Here is a 16,192-nt window from a genome sequence, read left to right as displayed (position 1 = left end):
AGACTGTGTGACGCGTGTTGACTTCAGAGACTAAAATGTAGGAAAACGTGCCTCGTAGAGCTGATGCAATGCAGCGTAAAGCGCTGAAAACGCTCAGTGAGAGAGTGACTCTGACTGGAGCGGTCTAGGAGGGCTTCATGGAGAAGGTGGCGTTTGGCCAGGCCCTGAGGGGGTGTGAGATGTCAGCTGGTGTGTGTCTGATGGGGCCGTGGCGGGTCCTGGCACGGAGCCAGGACGGAGCAGCGGGTTTGCGTGCAGCAGGACCGGGTGTGGCGGCCGGGGACCAGGGGCTCCGTTTCGCCCCGCGCAGCCTCTCTCTGCCCTGCGAGGACAGAGCCGCCCGCTTCGCTCCCTCCTGTCCGGGCCTCGCCGGGGCTGAGGGGTTCCCGAGCAGGCGTGCGGTCCCGCCCCGGGGGCCTGGCTGCCTCGGGGAGCCGTGGGGAAGCCGGGTGGCAGGACGGGCGCAGCCGTGTCTCCCGGGACACGGGCTCACAGTCGGCCTGAGGCCCTGGGCCCTGCTGGTGCCCCTGATGCCGACCGGCTAGGTTCCTAGGGGAGGGGCTCGTGGTGGCCGCCGGCGAGGGGGCTGGTCTGCCCGGGGCCGGCTGTCCCACTCTGCGCTCAGTTGGCCACCGGGGAGCCGGCTGCGGAGACGGGTTGGCGGGGCCGAGGCCCTGGGGCGTCCCGGCCAGGCCTGGGGAGACGGGGTCCGCCTACCTTCCTCTCGTCAGTTGTGGTTTCTGAGTCTTTTCTCCCCCCGACTTCCCAGGGAAGGGGCGGCGGGGACTGTCTTGGGCTCCCAGGGCCGGGGAGTCTGGGCCTCCGTGGATACGTGGCAGAGGCAGTGGCCCCTCCGTGTCCCAGTGGTCATTCATTGCAGGCCTGCTGGCCTGTCGCTCCAGCCCTTGTCCCCCTGGGCGGACATTGTGAACACCGTCCAGTAGACGCCCAAGGTGGGGCAGCTGCTGTCTGTCACCGAGCCTGGGTTGGAGGCAGACTGTCACCCACCTTTCCCCCGAACGTGACGCGGGGACTACACCTCCCGAGTCTCGGTCGCCAGCCCGCCTCGCTCTGCCCAGCAGCCCGGGCCCACCCCGCGCTTGGTGCTGCTGGAACCCAGCACCTGCAGAGCTGCTGCCCCTCCCTGCGAGACTTCCTGTCACCTCTCTCCCCAGACCCTGCTGAGCTCCTTTCGGCGGGTGGGCCTCCAGCCGCCCAGGGCCGAGGCCGCAGCGCTCAGCGGGCTCTGAGTGGAGGGGACTCTTGTGCACGCGGCGTCGGCCGGCGAGCACCCGGCCTCCGGCTGGTCCTTCCGTGCAGAAGCCAGGAGGCCGGCACAGGTCGGGAGACAGCACCCCGTCACCCCGACTTCGGGCACGGTGCTCACAGGCGAGTCCCGCCGGTGCCCCTCCTTGTCTGGACGTATTTCAGACGCTGTGTTGAGAGGCTGCAGGCCTGGGGTTAGCGTGTCCTTCACAGGGACCCTGAGTCAGGCTGATTTTCATGAAAAAAGCTGCTGGGGGGGCTCTGCTCTTAGGAAGATATTCTTGGTCCAAGGCCCAGATGTCGTGTGGCCCAGTCGACGTCGGGAGACTGAGCATATGGATGGCTGGGGTCCCTCCTCTGCCCGCCCCGGGGACCGCAAGGGCTGGGGAAGCCACGGCAGCGCCTGAGCGTCCCGGAAACAATGTCCAGGGCGGTGCAGGCTCTGTTGAGCTCAGAGGAAAAAACCATCAACCAGGGGGCGAAAGAAAGGTCAGAGCTGGCGTGTTTGGCCTCCTGACCTTCAGCAGGAAATATCTGTGGGAAGAATTCTAAAAACAGAGATGTCATGTCCTGAAAACTGGAAAAAGAGCTTTTTCTTCCCCAAACAACCTTTTCTGTCTGAAGCTCTTAGCCAGGAAGCCCATTCACATGGGAAGATAAAAGATTAGCCCATCAGGGGGGGCTGTTTATTTTATTCATTTTAAATTCTCCTGTAAGGCTTTGAGGCTCTGCCTCAGCGCCTGCAGACGTGGGGTCCCAGGGGGGCGGTCCTCAGTCCCGGGGCCTCGGGAGGGAGGGGGGACGAGGCCCGGGTCCTCTGACAGGCGCGTGTGGGCGTCAGCTGAGTCGGGAACCCCAGCAGAGCCTGCGCCGCGGCTAGGAGGGTTTCAGGGGGTTTCTGCGGCGTCCGCTGGGAGCCGCCCCGTGGTTGTGTTCTGTGGGTCCCCAGCCTCCTCCCTCTGTCCGTCCCCTCCTCCCTCTGTCCGTCCCCTCCTCCCTCTGTCCGTCCCCTCCTCCCTCGCTCCAGAGCCCCCAGGCCCACATGAGGGGTGTGGGTCCCCAGCCTCCTTCCTCTGTCCGTCCCCTCCTCCCTCTGTCCGTCCCCTCCTCCCTCTGTCCGCCCCCTCCTCCCTCTGTCCGTCCCCTCCTCCCTCTGTCCGTCCCCTCCTCCCTCTGTCCGCCCCCTCCTCCCTCTGTCCGTCCCCTCCTCCCTCGCTCCAGAGCCCCCGGGCCCACATGAGGGGTGTGGGTCCCCAGCCTCCTCCCTCTGTCCGTCCCCTCCTCCCTCTCTGTCCGTCCCCTCGTCCCTCTGTCCATCCCCTCCTCCCTCTGTCCGTCCCCTCCTCCCTCTGTCCGTCCCCTCCTCCCTCGCTCCAGAGCCCCCGGGCCCACATGAGGGGTGTGGGTCCCCAGCCTCCTCCCTCTGTCCGCCCCCTCCTCCCTCTGTCCGCCCCCTCCTCCCTCTGTCCGTCCCCTCCTCCCTCTGTCCGTCCCCTCCTCCCTCGCTCCAGAGCCCCCGGGCCCACATGAGGGGTGTGGGTCCCCAGCCTCCTCCCTCTGTCCGCCCCCTCCTCCCTCTGTCCGTCCCCTCCTCCCTCTGTCCGCCCCCTCCTCCCTCTGTCCGCCCCCTCCTCCCTCTGTCCGCCCCCTCCTCCCTCTATCCGTCCCCTCCTCCCTCTGTCCGTCCCCTCCTCCCTCTGTCCGTCCCCTCCTCCCTCGCTCCAGAGCCCCCGGGCCCACATGAGGGGTGTGGGTCCCCAGCCTCCTCCCTCTGTCTGTCCCCTCCTCCCTCGCTCCAGAGCCCCCGAGCCCACATGAGGGGTGTAGGTCCCCAGCCTCCTCCCTCTGTCCGCCCCCTCCTCCCTCTGTCCGTCCCCTCCTCCCTCTGTCCGTCCCCTACTCCCTCTGTCCGTCCCCTCCTCCCTCGCTCCAGAGCCCCCGGGCCCACATGAGGGGTGTGGGTCCCCAGCCTCCTCCCTCTGTCCGTCCCCTCCTCCCTCTCTGTCCGCCCCCTCCTCCCTCTGTCCGTCCCCTCCTCCCTCTGTCCGTCCCCTCCTCCCTCACTCCAGAGCCCCCGGGCCCACATGAGGGGTGTAGGTCCCCAGCCTCCTCTCTCTGTCCGTCCCCTCCTCCCTCTGTCCGTCCCCTCCTCCCTCTGTCCGTCCCCTCCTCCCTCGCTCCAGAGCCCCCGGGCCCACATGAGGGGTGTAGGTCTGCCTTCTCAGACAAGCTGGCGTCGTCAGAGCCTGCGGCCCCTCCAGTCACCCGACTGGCTTCTCCCCCAAAGCCCAGGGAGGCTGCAGGGAGCGGCCAGACCCTGCCGGGCTCCCAAATGAGAGCCTGCAGGCCAGGCTCTGGGAAGGACCCTGGGGAGGCCCCGCAGGCCTCTGGCTTCCTGGTCGGGAGGGTTCTGGGGTGTGAGCCCTGGGGGGTCAGGGAGCCCCGAGCCCTTGATGGGGCATCCTGGCGCCTGCAGGGCGGGTCTCTGACGGACGTGCTCGCCATTTCCGTTTGCCCAGTAGCCGGGCGGCCCCGTCCCTGTGCTCCTGGGAGGCCCAGCTTAGCGCTCAGGGCGATTCCCGGCCTCCCTCCCTCCCTGAAAGGAGGTTCCCAGACGTGGGGCCCACTCTGTGCATTAAGCAAAAGGCTGCACGGGACGGGCAGTGCAGGAAAGCCCTGCTGCCGGCCTTCCGTCCTCGTCAAGAGAAGCGAGGGGCTGAGTGAGCGAAGGACGGAGGCGGGCGTCCCGTCCGGTCCCTCCCCAGGTGCCACTGGGGCCGCTGGCAACAGGCACCTCATGCCTCCCGAGTTCAGGAAGGCCCCTCGGGATGGCCCCTCCCTGTTGGGCCTCTGGTCTTGGGGACCCCGTGGCCAGCCTGGCCTCTTGGCCGTACAGGAGCCCCACCCAGGGGGAGGGAGTCACCTGGCGTCGCTCACACCCCCCAGTCCCAGCCGCAGCCGCAGCCCCCTGGCCGCTGCCCAGCCTGGGAGGCCCATCCCCCGGCCTGTTGTCCCGAGTGCCCGTCTCCCGAGGTGCTGAGCGCCCGGGGTCTCCGCTCTGTGCCTGAGACACGGCAGCGTCTTCCCTGGGGGGCGCTAGTGGGGGGGAACGGGGCACGAGGGCCATCTGGGCTTCTCGGGAAAGTGTCGTGACGGTCTCCTTAGGACCTCTGGCCAGGTGTCCCTTGACCTGTGTCCCAAGTGAGAAGTGACCTGCGGGCCAGGATCTGCCATCGCTGGGCACTTGGTCCTGACCGTATCCGGAAGCTACTAGCACGCGAGTGTCTGCTGTGCTTGGTATCGAGTCCGTGTCCATGGGTTTGGAAGCTCGGGGCCAGGGGTCCTGGCCACCTCAGCCAGCACCCCGGGAACCCTAGGCCCGGGGGCCCCGTGGCTTTGGTTTGTCACATTTTCCAAACCCAAGAGGAGGGTGCTGGGCGGAGCCCTCAGGAGGCGTCGGGTGGGGGTTTGAAGTCGCGGCGGTTCCAGAAGGTTCCTGCCCGAGTCCCGCCTCCCCCGGCCCTGCAGTGACGGCGCCACGTCCCCCCGCAGGCTCGAAGGAGTCCCTGTTCTCCTGCACCCTCACGGCCAGCGAGGAGGCCATGGCAGTGCTGGAGGAGGTCGTCCTGTACGCCTTCCAGCAGTGCGTGTACTACGTCTCCAAGGTACGGCCTCTGCGTGCGCGTTCTCCCGGGGGACCTGAGTGCCGGCCCGGCCGCCTCTGCCCGCCCGGACCCCGGCCTCGGGCCCTGTCCCCCCTCACCCGCTGTTGCTCTCGTCGAGCGAGTCCTCTGCCCCAGCGCGGGGCCAGCGAGCGAGAGAGACGGGGCCGGCTGCTCTGGGGAGGCGACTCGGACACGGGACAGCCGTGCGGTGGTGCCGGCTGCCGCGGCCCCTGGCTGCCCTGCCCGCACCGTCCCACAGCGTCCCGCACCGTCCCGCACCGTCCCGCAGCGTCCCGCACGCCGGTGGGGGCAGCCGTGCGGCCACGTCTCGGGACTCAGAGCCGAGCGGGGCACCACGGGGCTCTGCCGTGTCCTTGGGTCAGCGGGACGCTGTCTGGCAGCTCACCCGCTCCCCTCCGTCCAGTAAAACCCTTCTGATAAAATAAGAAGAGGGCGAAGCCCCTGCCCTCAGGGTCCTCTGGGTGCCGTCCGGCCCCTTTGCCGGAGCCCCTGCAGCCCGTGTCATCTGCGCCTTCGCTGGGAGCTTTACTGGCCCCCCGTCCCCCCCGCGGCTCCCAGTGGGGAGCCCGGCGCTCACACGTGGGTCGCTGACACACGTGGTCCGGCCGAGGCAGGAGCTGGACGGGTCAGGCCCGGGGCCCCTGCCCACAGCAGCCGGTGTTTTCCTCTCGCCCCAGTCCCTGTACGTGTGCCTCCCGGCCCTGCTGGAATGCCCCCCCTTCCAGTTGGAGTGCCGCGAGAGCTGGTGCTCGGCCCCTCGGCTGCCCGAGGAGCTGCACCGCGTCGTGTCCATCTACCAGGCCACCCTGGACCTCCTGCAGCCGCTGCAGGTGCACCCCGAGATCGCCGCCCAGGTGCTGGCCTACCTCTTCTTCTTCTCCGGCACGCTGCTCTTCAACCAGCTCCTGGACAGGGGTGAGGGTCCAGGGGCGGACAGCCCGCAGGGCCGCTGAGCGTGTCCTCCCGGAGGCCGGCGGGCTGAGCCGTCCTGCTCCGTGGGGTCTGGGCGGGTGCCGCGGGGGGAGGACGTGCTGCAGAGCCTGTCCCCGTGGGAGCGGGAGCCGCCCGTCCGCGTCTGCACAGGGCCCCTCCGGCCTCTCCCGGTTCATTTTATCCCCACGTGGCCTAGGGCCCCCGTGAGCGAGGAGGCAGCAGGCTCAGGGAAGTGACGTGTCCTTTGACCCTGCCTCACTGCCACCCAGATCTCCTCCATCGCCCTGCCCAGCGCTCAGGGCCGAGGCAGTGCTGGGGCGCGGGGCAGGGAGAGCGGGGCCAGCCCACAGCACGTGCGAAGCCTGGACCACGGCCCTCTGCACTTGGGGTCGCGGGGCTGTCACCGCCCCTCCCTGCCCTGCCACCTTCACCTCCCACCTCCATACCCACCCACCCATGCCCAGAGAGGGGTCTGGAAGCAGGTAGTTGTCTTAGAAACTGACGTAAGGTCTTCTGTCTGTCCAGAGGCCTGGCGGGGGGGGCGCGGGAGGAGGACAGGGCTGGGGCCCAGCCGGGCCTGGCTCCCTCGGGGGCGGGCGGGCGGGCAGCATAGCTGCCCTGCGAGGGCTGCCCGACATCACCCTCCTTCCCTCCCTCCGTTCCCAGGGCCCTCTCTGAGTTGCTTCCACTGGCCCAGAGGCGTCCAGGCCTGCGCCCGCCTGCAGCAGCTCCTGGAGTGGACAAGGAGTGCCGGCTTTGGCGAGGCTGGAGAGCGCTTCTTCCGGAAGCTTTCCTGCACGCTCAACCTGCTGGCCACGCCCAGTGCCCAGCTCGTCCAGGTGGGAGGGGTGCAGAGGGTGGGGGGCAGCGAGGATGGGGCGGCGCCCTGGGTGGTTGCCCTGGGGTCAGCAGCTTGCAGACCGGGAGGGGCTCAGTGGGCTTGCAGTGGCTTAGTCCACAGCTGTTCCCACCTGCAGGCAGGATAACGGCCCCAGGATGTCTGTGTCCAGTCTCTGACCTGCGGCTGTGGCCACAGGGGCCCTGCTGATGTGGGGAGGTCACCCCCAGGCACCTGGTAGCCGCGTTTAAGCACACGAGTCCTTAAAACTGGGAAGATATTTGCGAACGATGAGACCAACAAGAGCGTAATTTCCAAAATCTACAAACAACTCATACAGCTTGATATCACAGTAAAAAAATGGGCAAAAGACCTAAACAGACATTTCTCCAAAGAAGACGTACAGATGGCCATAAGGCACATGAAAAGATGCTCAACGTTGCTGATTATCAGAGAAATGCAAATTGAAACTACAGTGAGGTATCACCTCACACCAGTTGGAATGGCCATCATTAAAAAGCCTACAAATAACAAATGCTGGAGATGGCGTGGACAGAAGGGAGCCCTCCTACACTGTTGGTGGGGATGTAAACTGTACAGCCACTATGGAGAAGAGCATGGAGGTTCCTCAAAAAACTAAAGCTAGAGCTACCATATGATCCAGCAATCCCACTCCTGGGCACATACCCAGAGAAAACTCTAATTCAAAAAGACATATGCACCCCAGTGTTCACAGCAGCACTATTTTCAATAGCCAAGACATGGAAGCAACCTAAATGTCCATCGACAGAGGAATGGATAAGAAAGATGTGGTACATATATGCAATGGAATACTACTCAGCCATAAAAAAGAATGAAATAATGCCATTTGCAGCAATATGGATGGATCTAGAGATTGTCACACTAAGTGAAGTAAGTCAGAAAGAGAAAGACAAATACCATATGATATGACTTCTGTGTGAAATATAAAAATATGAAACAAATGAATTTATTTACAAAACAGAAACAGACTCACAGGCATAGAAAACAAACTTATGGTTACCAGAGGGGAAAGGGTGGGGAAGAGATAAATTAGAAATTTGGGATTAACAGATACACACTACTATACATAAAACAGGTAAACAACAAGGTCCTACTGTACAGCACAGGAAACTATATTCAATATCCCATGATAAACCATAATGGAAAAGAATCTGAAGGAGGATCATATATATATAAAATCACTTTATATCAGTAACTAACAGAACGTTGTAAATCAACTATACTTCAATAAAAGAAAAAAGAGGGAAGCAGAAGAGTGGGTCAGAGAGACAGGAAAGAACGAAGCAGAGGGTTGGCTCTGAAGGTGGAGGACGGGGCCACGGGGCAAGGGGTACAGCGGCCTCCAGGAGTTGGGAATGGCCCGTGGCTGGAGGCCAGCACAGGAACGGGACCTCAGTCCTACAACCCCAGGGAAGCAGATCCTGCCCTGGAGCCGCCAGAAGGAACACAGCCCTGCAACTCTTGATTCTAGCCCGTACGACCTGTGCTGGACGTCCGACCCCCAGAACTGTAAGACTGCGCTCCTGTTGATCTCACTGCCACCTTCATGGTCATTTGTTAGAACAGCAGCAGGAAACAAAAGATACCAGCTCACCCGCCTCCCTCACCTGCTGTGTGACATGGTTGTCACAGGTAATGAGTGAGACCAAGCTACCCAGGCCCTTTCCTGCCTGGCAGCGACACGGAACCCGCCCAGGTGATGGCCAGCATGTTTGCAGGGCGGCCCCATGGACTCTGCTTCTCACGCCCTGGGGAGCTGCTCCGTGTTTGAACCGCGTAGGGGACCGGCTGCCCTGTCCGCCTCCAGGTGAGGTCCCAGCCGACGTGAGCGCAGCCAGGAAGCCCCACACGGCAGTGACGGCGTCCGCACGGGCAGCTGCGAGCCACTGCGTGGAGCTCAGACGGGCAGAGCATCCGCCTGCGGAGGGGAAGACGAGATGGGGTCGCCCCTGGGGCGCTGCTGTGCACGCTGCTTTTGCCCTGGGCCTGGCGCACGCCCTGGTGAACAGTTACCACAGGGGTCCCCAACCCCCAGGCCACGGACCAGTACCAGTCCGTGGCCTGATAGGAACCGGGCCGCACAGCAGGAGGTGAGCGGTGGGTGAGCGAGTGAAGCTCCATCTGTATTTACAGCCGCTCCCCATTGCTCGCGTTACCGCCTGAGCTCCGCCTCCTGTCAGACCAGCGGCGGCATCAGATTCTCATAGGAGCGCGAACCCTACTGTGAACTGCGCGTGCGAGGGATCTAGGTGTCACACTCCTTACGAGAATCTGATGCCTGATGATCTGAGGTGGAGCTGCTAGCACTGGGGCGCGGCTGCAAATGCAGATCGTCGTCAGCAGAGACGTGTGACTGCCCAGAGGCCATCATAAATCAACTGCTTGCAGACTCCTATCAAAACCCTATCAGTGAGTGGCACGTGAAAACAAGCTCAGGGCTCCCACTGATTCTGCATTATGGTGAGTTGTGTAAGTATTCCCTTATATATCACCATGTAATAATAGTAGAAATAAAGTGCACAATAAATGTAATGTGCTTGAATCATCCCAAAACCACCCCACCCCGCACCCAGTCCGTGGAAAAATTGTTTTCCACAAAACCGGTCCCTGGTGCTGAAAAGGTTAGGGACCGCTGAGTTACCAAGCTGGGTGCTTCGAGTTTGCCTGGTTTTCTGTGGTTTTCCGTGGTGTTTGTACTTCAGTACAAAACGCACAGCAAGGAAGGAGCGGCGTGGCACTGGCTGCTCGGCTGCGCCTCTCCCTGCACAGCTCGGGGCTGCCCGCTTCTTCCTCTGGCAGGAGACTGGGGTCTATTCCTAGAGCATTTAAGACTGAGGGTCTCCAGGCTGGGACACGGGATCTCATCCTGAAGGAGGGGGCATCCCGGCGGCAGAGCGCCCATCGCGTGCTGGAGCCCCGCGCTCTCGCCCACCAGGCCCGGGCCTGTGCCCTCCAAGCAGGGGGCGGCCAGCTTGGCAGGGCTGGCGGTCAGCGACAGCCCAGGGCAGGACGGAGGGTGCTGACCCTGGGCCTCCACAGCCACCCAGCCAGGAGAGGGAGAGGGGAGGCAGGGAGTGAGGCAAGGAGGCCTCAGGCCGTAGTTTGCCTCCCTCTAAACGGACCATTCAGGGAGAAGGAACTTACTTGAAAAACCATTTATATCCTCAAAGATAAGGGAAGATATAGTATCCATAACATAATAACAGGATGCTATAAATAAGAGAACAAAGAGAATTCTTGGAAGTTAAAACTACGACAGCAGAGATGAAAAGTTCAACAGCAGGATTGGATGATAAAGTCCGGGAAATCACTCAGAAAGCAGAGCCAGCAAGACGGAAGAACAGGTGTTCGCTCTTGCTGGGTGACTGCTCAGCGCCGTCGGGGAACCCGCCAACAGCAGCCTCGGAGGAGCACAGACGTGGCGAAGCGTGGCTTCTAGGAGGAAAGTCAAAACCACCTCCGGGCAGACGAGGCTGTCCTACGCTGGCATGTGCTCGGGGTGGCGGTGTCAGGAAGAGGCCGCTCCTCCCCCCTCCCCCACATAGCTTAGGATGCTGTCTGTCCCTTCAGTGTAGATACTCGATAACCACCGCCCAGGCCTCTTGATATGGGCAGTAAAATCAAACGTGGGAGAAACAGAGAGGAAGGAAGAAAGAAGGAAATTAAGGGACCGGTCAAGTGAGGCCCCGCATCCGAGCAGCATGATGCCGGAGAGGGCAGAGCAAACGGGGAGTAAAGATAAACCAAGACAGTTCCCGGCCCGTTCAACCCGAGTGTCCAGACTGCAGGTGCAGCCGGTGGGTGAAAAGCACAGTGACTGAAACAGACCTGCACCGAGACCCGCTCGCAGGATTGCAGAGACGCCGCTGAGCTTCCAGAGAAGGAGAGCAGCTCGGGTCCTGGAGGTCAGCGGTCAGGATGGTTTCCGACTTCTCAGGAGCAAATGCGGGAGCTGCCTCCCAAATTCCCTACGAGGCCGACTGCAGCCTGGGGTCCTGATGGCGGGGACCGTGGCCTGAGGACGCTCTCCCACGCCAGTCCCCCAGCGTCCCCCTGGCACAGGCCTCCCTGGGGAGCTCCTCCAGAGCAGAAGGAAGGGGTCCCAGGAAGCAAGACGGACGGAGACGTTTCACTCAGTGACCTGAGTGCACCTTCTCCTACGGCTGCCGTTTGTCTTCTTCCAGGGCGCTGTCCCTGCCCCCGGCTCCCAAGCCAGTCTCGTGTGGCACCTAATGCTACAGTTGTGCCTTCGTGCAGGTCTTTGACCTGCTTGATTTCTTTCACACGGTACGAGGCAGGGGTCCTATTTCACGGCCCCCTAACCTCCCAGTAGTCTTCCCCCGTTTCTCAGCCCCTCGAGGTGCTGTGACCGGGCTTGCTCGGTGGGCAGGGCACCCGGCGCGGTGCCTGCTGGCCTCTCCTGGGAACGCCCCCCCGCCACCTGACCCGGCTCTCACCCTGGACGCCCACAGGCATGGGGTGAGCTGCCCTCTGCACCGGCCTTGACCTTGGCCTCGCTGACCTCGCTGTTCCGCACGGATGCCCCAGGGCGGAGCGTGTGCTGGCGTGGGGAGCCCTGGGCCCCTGCCCCCCCCCCGGAGCTCCCAGAAGGCAGGCCCTCCCCAGGGGGGGCGGGCTGGGCCCCCGGCCTTTGACCAGGAGCTCCTCCTTGTCAGCAGATGAGCTGGGCGAACCTGCGGGCCGCGTTCCCTGCCCTGAGCCCCGCACAGCTGCACCGCCTGCTGACCCAGTACCAGCTGGCCTCGGCCATTGGCCCCATGAGCGCCTGGGAGCCGGGTGCCCAGGACAGCCCCGCGGCCTTCAAGTCAGGTGAGGCCTGTCCTCCGGGTGGAGCTCGGAACTCGGGCATGGCCCGTGGGCTCCTTGACCCCCAGGTCCCTGGGTCCCCAGGTGGGGGACAGGGCAGGACACCCGAGGAGGAAGACGGCCCAGGGTGGAGGCTCCCCTTTGCCCCCAGGCTCTTGGTTCAGGTCAGAGGTCCCCACTGCCCCTCACGGGGCCTCGCCGGGCGCACGGCCGCCAGGAAGAGAGCAGGGTCACCACACCGGGCGCCATGGCGCAGCCCGTCGGGAATCGGTGCTGAGCACGCTCGCCCTGTGTGTATCACGTGTGGAGACAGACAGACAGACGTGTGTGTGTGGTTTTTTATGAGTTAGTTGTGTATCTCCTCATTAGCAGTATGTACATTATAACGCAAGCAAAAACGGAAAGTAAAGGACGGGGGAAGATCCAGATAGAAGTAGGGCTTCGACGCCTGGTCACCTGGGGCTTGGACCCTGGGCGCTGTCCCCCGCCCCGTTTACTGGTTCACGTCCAGGGCCTTCCACGGAGGGAGGGGTCTCTGTGCTGGACGCCGGGAGCGAGGTGGGGGCCGCCGTCTTCCCTCCGTGTGGAAGGCGCGTGTGTCCTCGTGCAGAGGTCAGCACGCAGGCAGGCTGTGCCCAGCCCGGTGACACGTGCGCGGTGCAGGCAGCGTGGCCGCGGGGCCCGGCAGGAGCAGGTGGCGGCCTGGGGTGCCGGCCTCCGGGCCGAGTGAGCTGGGCTCCAGGCGTGGGTGTGCGGTGGGCCCGGGGGAGCCGGGGCCGCAGGCGGGGCGGGCGTGGAGCCCAAGTGCCGAATGGTGGCGCCGGGGCTTCATCCCGGGTGCTCGCTGGGACTCGGGAGGCGTGAGAGCGCCGTACGGGCTTGTGCGGCCCCTCCCGTGTCCCCGGGGTCCCACAGCATCAGGCAGGGGGGGTTGGCCGGGCAGCTGCCTCCTGGCCGGGGGTCACGCCGCCCTCGCCCCTGCAGAGGAGGTCCTGGAGTCCTACGAAAACCCCCCACCCATCGTCTTGCCGAGTGAGGGCTTCCAGGTGGATCTGGAGGCCGACTGCCTGGACGACAGCCTCCACCAGCACCTCCTCTACATCCGCCACTTCCTGTGGAGCCTGCGGACCAAGCCCAGCCCCGGCGGCAGGCCCGCCCGGCCAGAGTGTCTCCAGGTACCGGGGTGGGCGCAGCAGCGGGGGCTCCCGTGGCCCTGGGAGTTGGCGGTGCTCCCGAGGCCGTGGAGGCTTGGGGGCCCCCTCTGTCCTCCCAGCACGTTGGGCTGCTCGGTGCTGAGTTCTGTCCCCCCTCCCCCAGGGCCCACACCACACCAGCCCCGAGGGCCACCCTGAGGACCAGAGCTGCACCCTGGCTTCCAGGGACCCCGGCAGGGGAGCCCACGAGGCCGGCCCGGAGCGCCCTCCTCCTTCCGCGGGGGACCCCCAGGCACAGGGCCCTCTGGGAAGGCCGCCAGGCCGCGTGAGCCGCGGGGGGCCCCAGGCCGGGGACCCACATGGGGACCCCTCATGCCTGCTCACGCCCCCCGGCACCCCGCTCAACCTGGAGCCCGCTGTCCCCGACTGGCCAGGAGGCAGCAGTGCCTGCGGAGAAGCGCTTCCGGAAGGGAGGAGGAACGGGCCGGGCGGCCCGAGGTGCGCAGCCCCGGAAGGTGAGCCCCGAGCCAGGCCCGCGCCCGCACCCCAGTCCTGGCCCTGCTGGCGCCTGGGCAGCTGCCTCGGGGTCCTTCCCCTGCGGGGTCCTGGTGTCGCGTCTAGCCTGGGCTGTCAGAGTTGCCCACGAACGCCTGTCGCCCTGGACACAGGACAGGCTCCTGGGGCAGCTGGGGAGGGCACCGCGTGGCTCAGGCCCGGGCAGCTGGGGACCCAGAGAGTCACTCCGCCCAGGGGAGAGGAAGGATGTCTCCATGACGTGTGTTGAGCCCCAGAGCCGATGCGAGGCCAGCGGGATCGGGGCGGGGGGCGTGGGGAGGGGGGAGCCAGAGCCCTGGGCGTCCTATGGGCAGTGTGGGCACTGGGCTGGCCGGGCTGGAGGGCAACGAAGGGCAAGCATCCTCCAGCCCCGCCCGGCCCCGGCGAGTCCTCAGTGCTCTTGCCAAGCTTAGAGGGTGCCCTGAGGGCAGGGGTCACTGGGACCGAGCTGGGCTTGAGGCAGGACACCTCTCAGCGACCTGGGTGGCGCCCCAGGAGGGCACCACGACTGACCTCGTGGGGAGAGGGCGCAGGACCCTCAGGGTGGGGAGCAGCAGGACCCAGCTGAAAAGAGCCCCAGCTCCGGAGGGGGCCCTGGGAGCAGGGGCCGACACTCAGAGGGACAGACGTGGGGTCACCACTGAGAAGTGTGGTGGGAGAGGGCAGGGGGAGGGAAAGCAGAGCCCCCTTCTCAACCTTCTGGAAGCAACCGGCCTCTGAGAGGGGCCGGTGTCGCGGGGCAGCACAGGGTGCCCTGACCCCCATCGCCCTGATGGTGGTCCGGGTCTGGCTGTTCCCCTTCTGCCCAGACGGGCATCTTACTGGACCTTTGTGAGCACGTGTCCCTTTGGAGCTGCCAAGCCAGGATGTCCCTGGGTCTGGACTCCTGGGCAGGCGCAGGCCCCCGGGGCAGAGTCTGGACAGAGGACTGAGCCGCTGGCCCCTTACCTTACTCTGCTGCACCTTTGTCGCCCGCCCAGGAGACTGTGCGGCCCCGGCGGCCGAGCCCCCTCTGGCCCCCTCCAGCCACAGCTCCAGCACTGACGACTTCTGCTACATGTTCGCGGTGGAGCTAGAGCGAGGCCCCTCTGGGCTGGGCATGGGCCTGATCGACGGCATGGTGAGTGATCCGCCCTGCCGCTTCCTGCAGGCCCCCAGGCTCCTCCTCTTTCCCAGAGACGGGCCCACAGCTGGGGTGGTCACAGGCAGGCGGCGGGCGGAGGCCCACGGCCCTGGGGACCAGGGGCTGGTGGGGGCGTCTCCTGGGATTTGTGGGAAGGGAAAGGGCCTGAGCAGCAGCTGCTTCCACCGCCTGCACCCTCAGGCCTCGGGGCGTCTGTCCTGGGCCTGCGGGGACTCTGATGGCGTCCAGCGCTGTGCTTGAAGACACACTGATGACCACACAGTGAGCCCCACAGGGCCAGGCCGGGGGAGGGGCGGAGGTGGCCCCGCCTGGAGACCCCTGTGTGTGAGGGGCCCACGGAGCCCTGAGGCTTCTGCTTCTCCCCCAGCACACACCCCTGGGCGCCCCAGGGCTCTACATCCAGACCCTGCTCCCGGGGAGCCCCGCGGCATCCGACGGGCGGTTGTCGCTGGGAGACCGCATCCTGGAGGTGAACGGCAGCAGCCTGGTGGGCGTCAACTACCTGAGGTACCGCGCCCTGCCCCCACGCGCCCTGTACCCCGCGTCCTGCCCCCCCGCGCCCTGGCCCCCGCACCCTGCCCCCCACGCGCCCTGCCCCCACGCGCTGTCCCCCCCAGCGCCCTGCCCCACGTGCCCTGCCCCCCACGCCCTGGCCCCCACTCCTCAGCCTGTGGGAGGCCACGTCCACCCTTGGGACGTTGGAGCTGAGTAAATAGAGGCACAGCCTGGCTCCCCACGGCCACCTCCCGCCCTTCCCCCCATTGGCCCTCCAATGACACGCCAGTCCCCGCAGGGGCTCAGGCACCTTGGGGTGGGGCGGGCTCTGGACCAGGCCGCGAGAGCGCAGGCTCCGTGATCCCGGAGCTCCGTCCCAGCTCAGGGGGCTCAGGGTTACTGACTGTAACTGTACACTTGGGGTGACGGCTGGGGGTGGGGGGTTGGGTCGCCCCCCCGGCACCTCCAGGAGGCTCTGCCCGCCGGACCGGCAGTGAATCCTCACCCGGAGGGCTCTTCTGCACCGTCCCCATCCCTTCTCTGCTTTCAGAGCCGTGGATCTGATCCGACACGGGGGAAAGAAGGTGCAGTTTCTGGTTGCCAAGTCCGACGTGGAAACGGCCAAGAAGATCCGCTTCCGCACGCCCCCGCCCTAGGCGCCGTGCAGGGGCGGCCCGGGCACCTACACCTGCGGCTCCCAGGTTACGGCCCCTTCTGCCAGGCTGTTCGGTGTGGTGCGTCACCCACAGGACACTAGCCGCAGTCCCTAGTGTACACTTTATTTTATTGATACGACAGATAACACTAAGTTGTGATGCTTGTTACAGAGCCTTTATGTTTGAAGATTTGAATGTTAAAGTATAGATTCAATAAACTATCTTTCGTATTGTAGAGGGTGGCGGGGCGTGGAGTCTGGGTGGGCACCGTGCTGGCCCCCTAGAGGGGCTGCCGGAGGTGGGGCAGTGCCCTCCGAGGAACGGCTCCCTCCCTGCCAGCGCGGGAGAGCCCGGGGGGACACGGGGCGCGCTGGGGTGCCGGCATGGCTCTGACTCGCTCCTCGCCTGCCCTCCACCCTGCCCGCAAACAAGGAGCAGCGAGGGAGACGTGGAGAGCCCCCAGCCGCCGAGGGAAAGGGCCGGAGCCGCCCTCCATCAGAGGGGGCTGCGCCCTCGGTGATGCCACGCTCAGCACGGTCCCAAAGAAGGGGTCTAGAACCCCCCAGAAGGTTATAAAGTGAGAGTCTTGACCCACT

General features: G+C 65.1%; 1 protein-coding gene across 2 annotated transcripts in view; it reads left to right on the top strand.

Moving 5' to 3' along the window:
* RADIL (Rap associating with DIL domain) overlaps positions 1-15,711 on the top strand; it is a 59,447-nt gene extending 43,736 nt beyond the window's left edge. For both annotated transcript variants that reach the window (XM_057528402.1, XM_057528403.1), the window contains exons 6-14: positions 4,819-4,931; positions 5,630-5,867; positions 6,552-6,724; positions 11,445-11,595; positions 12,577-12,767; positions 12,910-13,261; positions 14,282-14,421; positions 14,813-14,952; positions 15,491-15,711. In XM_057528402.1, the coding sequence (XP_057384385.1) occupies positions 4,819-4,931; positions 5,630-5,867; positions 6,552-6,724; positions 11,445-11,595; positions 12,577-12,767; positions 12,910-13,261; positions 14,282-14,421; positions 14,813-14,952; positions 15,491-15,596 (1,604 nt within the window). In that variant the 3' untranslated portion in view covers positions 15,597-15,711. The remainder of the gene's footprint in view (positions 1-4,818; positions 4,932-5,629; positions 5,868-6,551; positions 6,725-11,444; positions 11,596-12,576; positions 12,768-12,909; positions 13,262-14,281; positions 14,422-14,812; positions 14,953-15,490) is intronic.
* The last annotated feature ends 481 nt before the right edge of the window (positions 15,712-16,192 follow it).

Source organism: Balaenoptera acutorostrata, chromosome 15, assembly GCF_949987535.1.
Source record: "Balaenoptera acutorostrata chromosome 15, mBalAcu1.1, whole genome shotgun sequence".
NCBI classification, from domain to species: domain Eukaryota; kingdom Metazoa; phylum Chordata; class Mammalia; order Artiodactyla; family Balaenopteridae; genus Balaenoptera; species Balaenoptera acutorostrata.
Note: the sequence above shows the minus strand (reverse complement) of the source record. Positions and strands in the feature narration are given on the sequence as shown.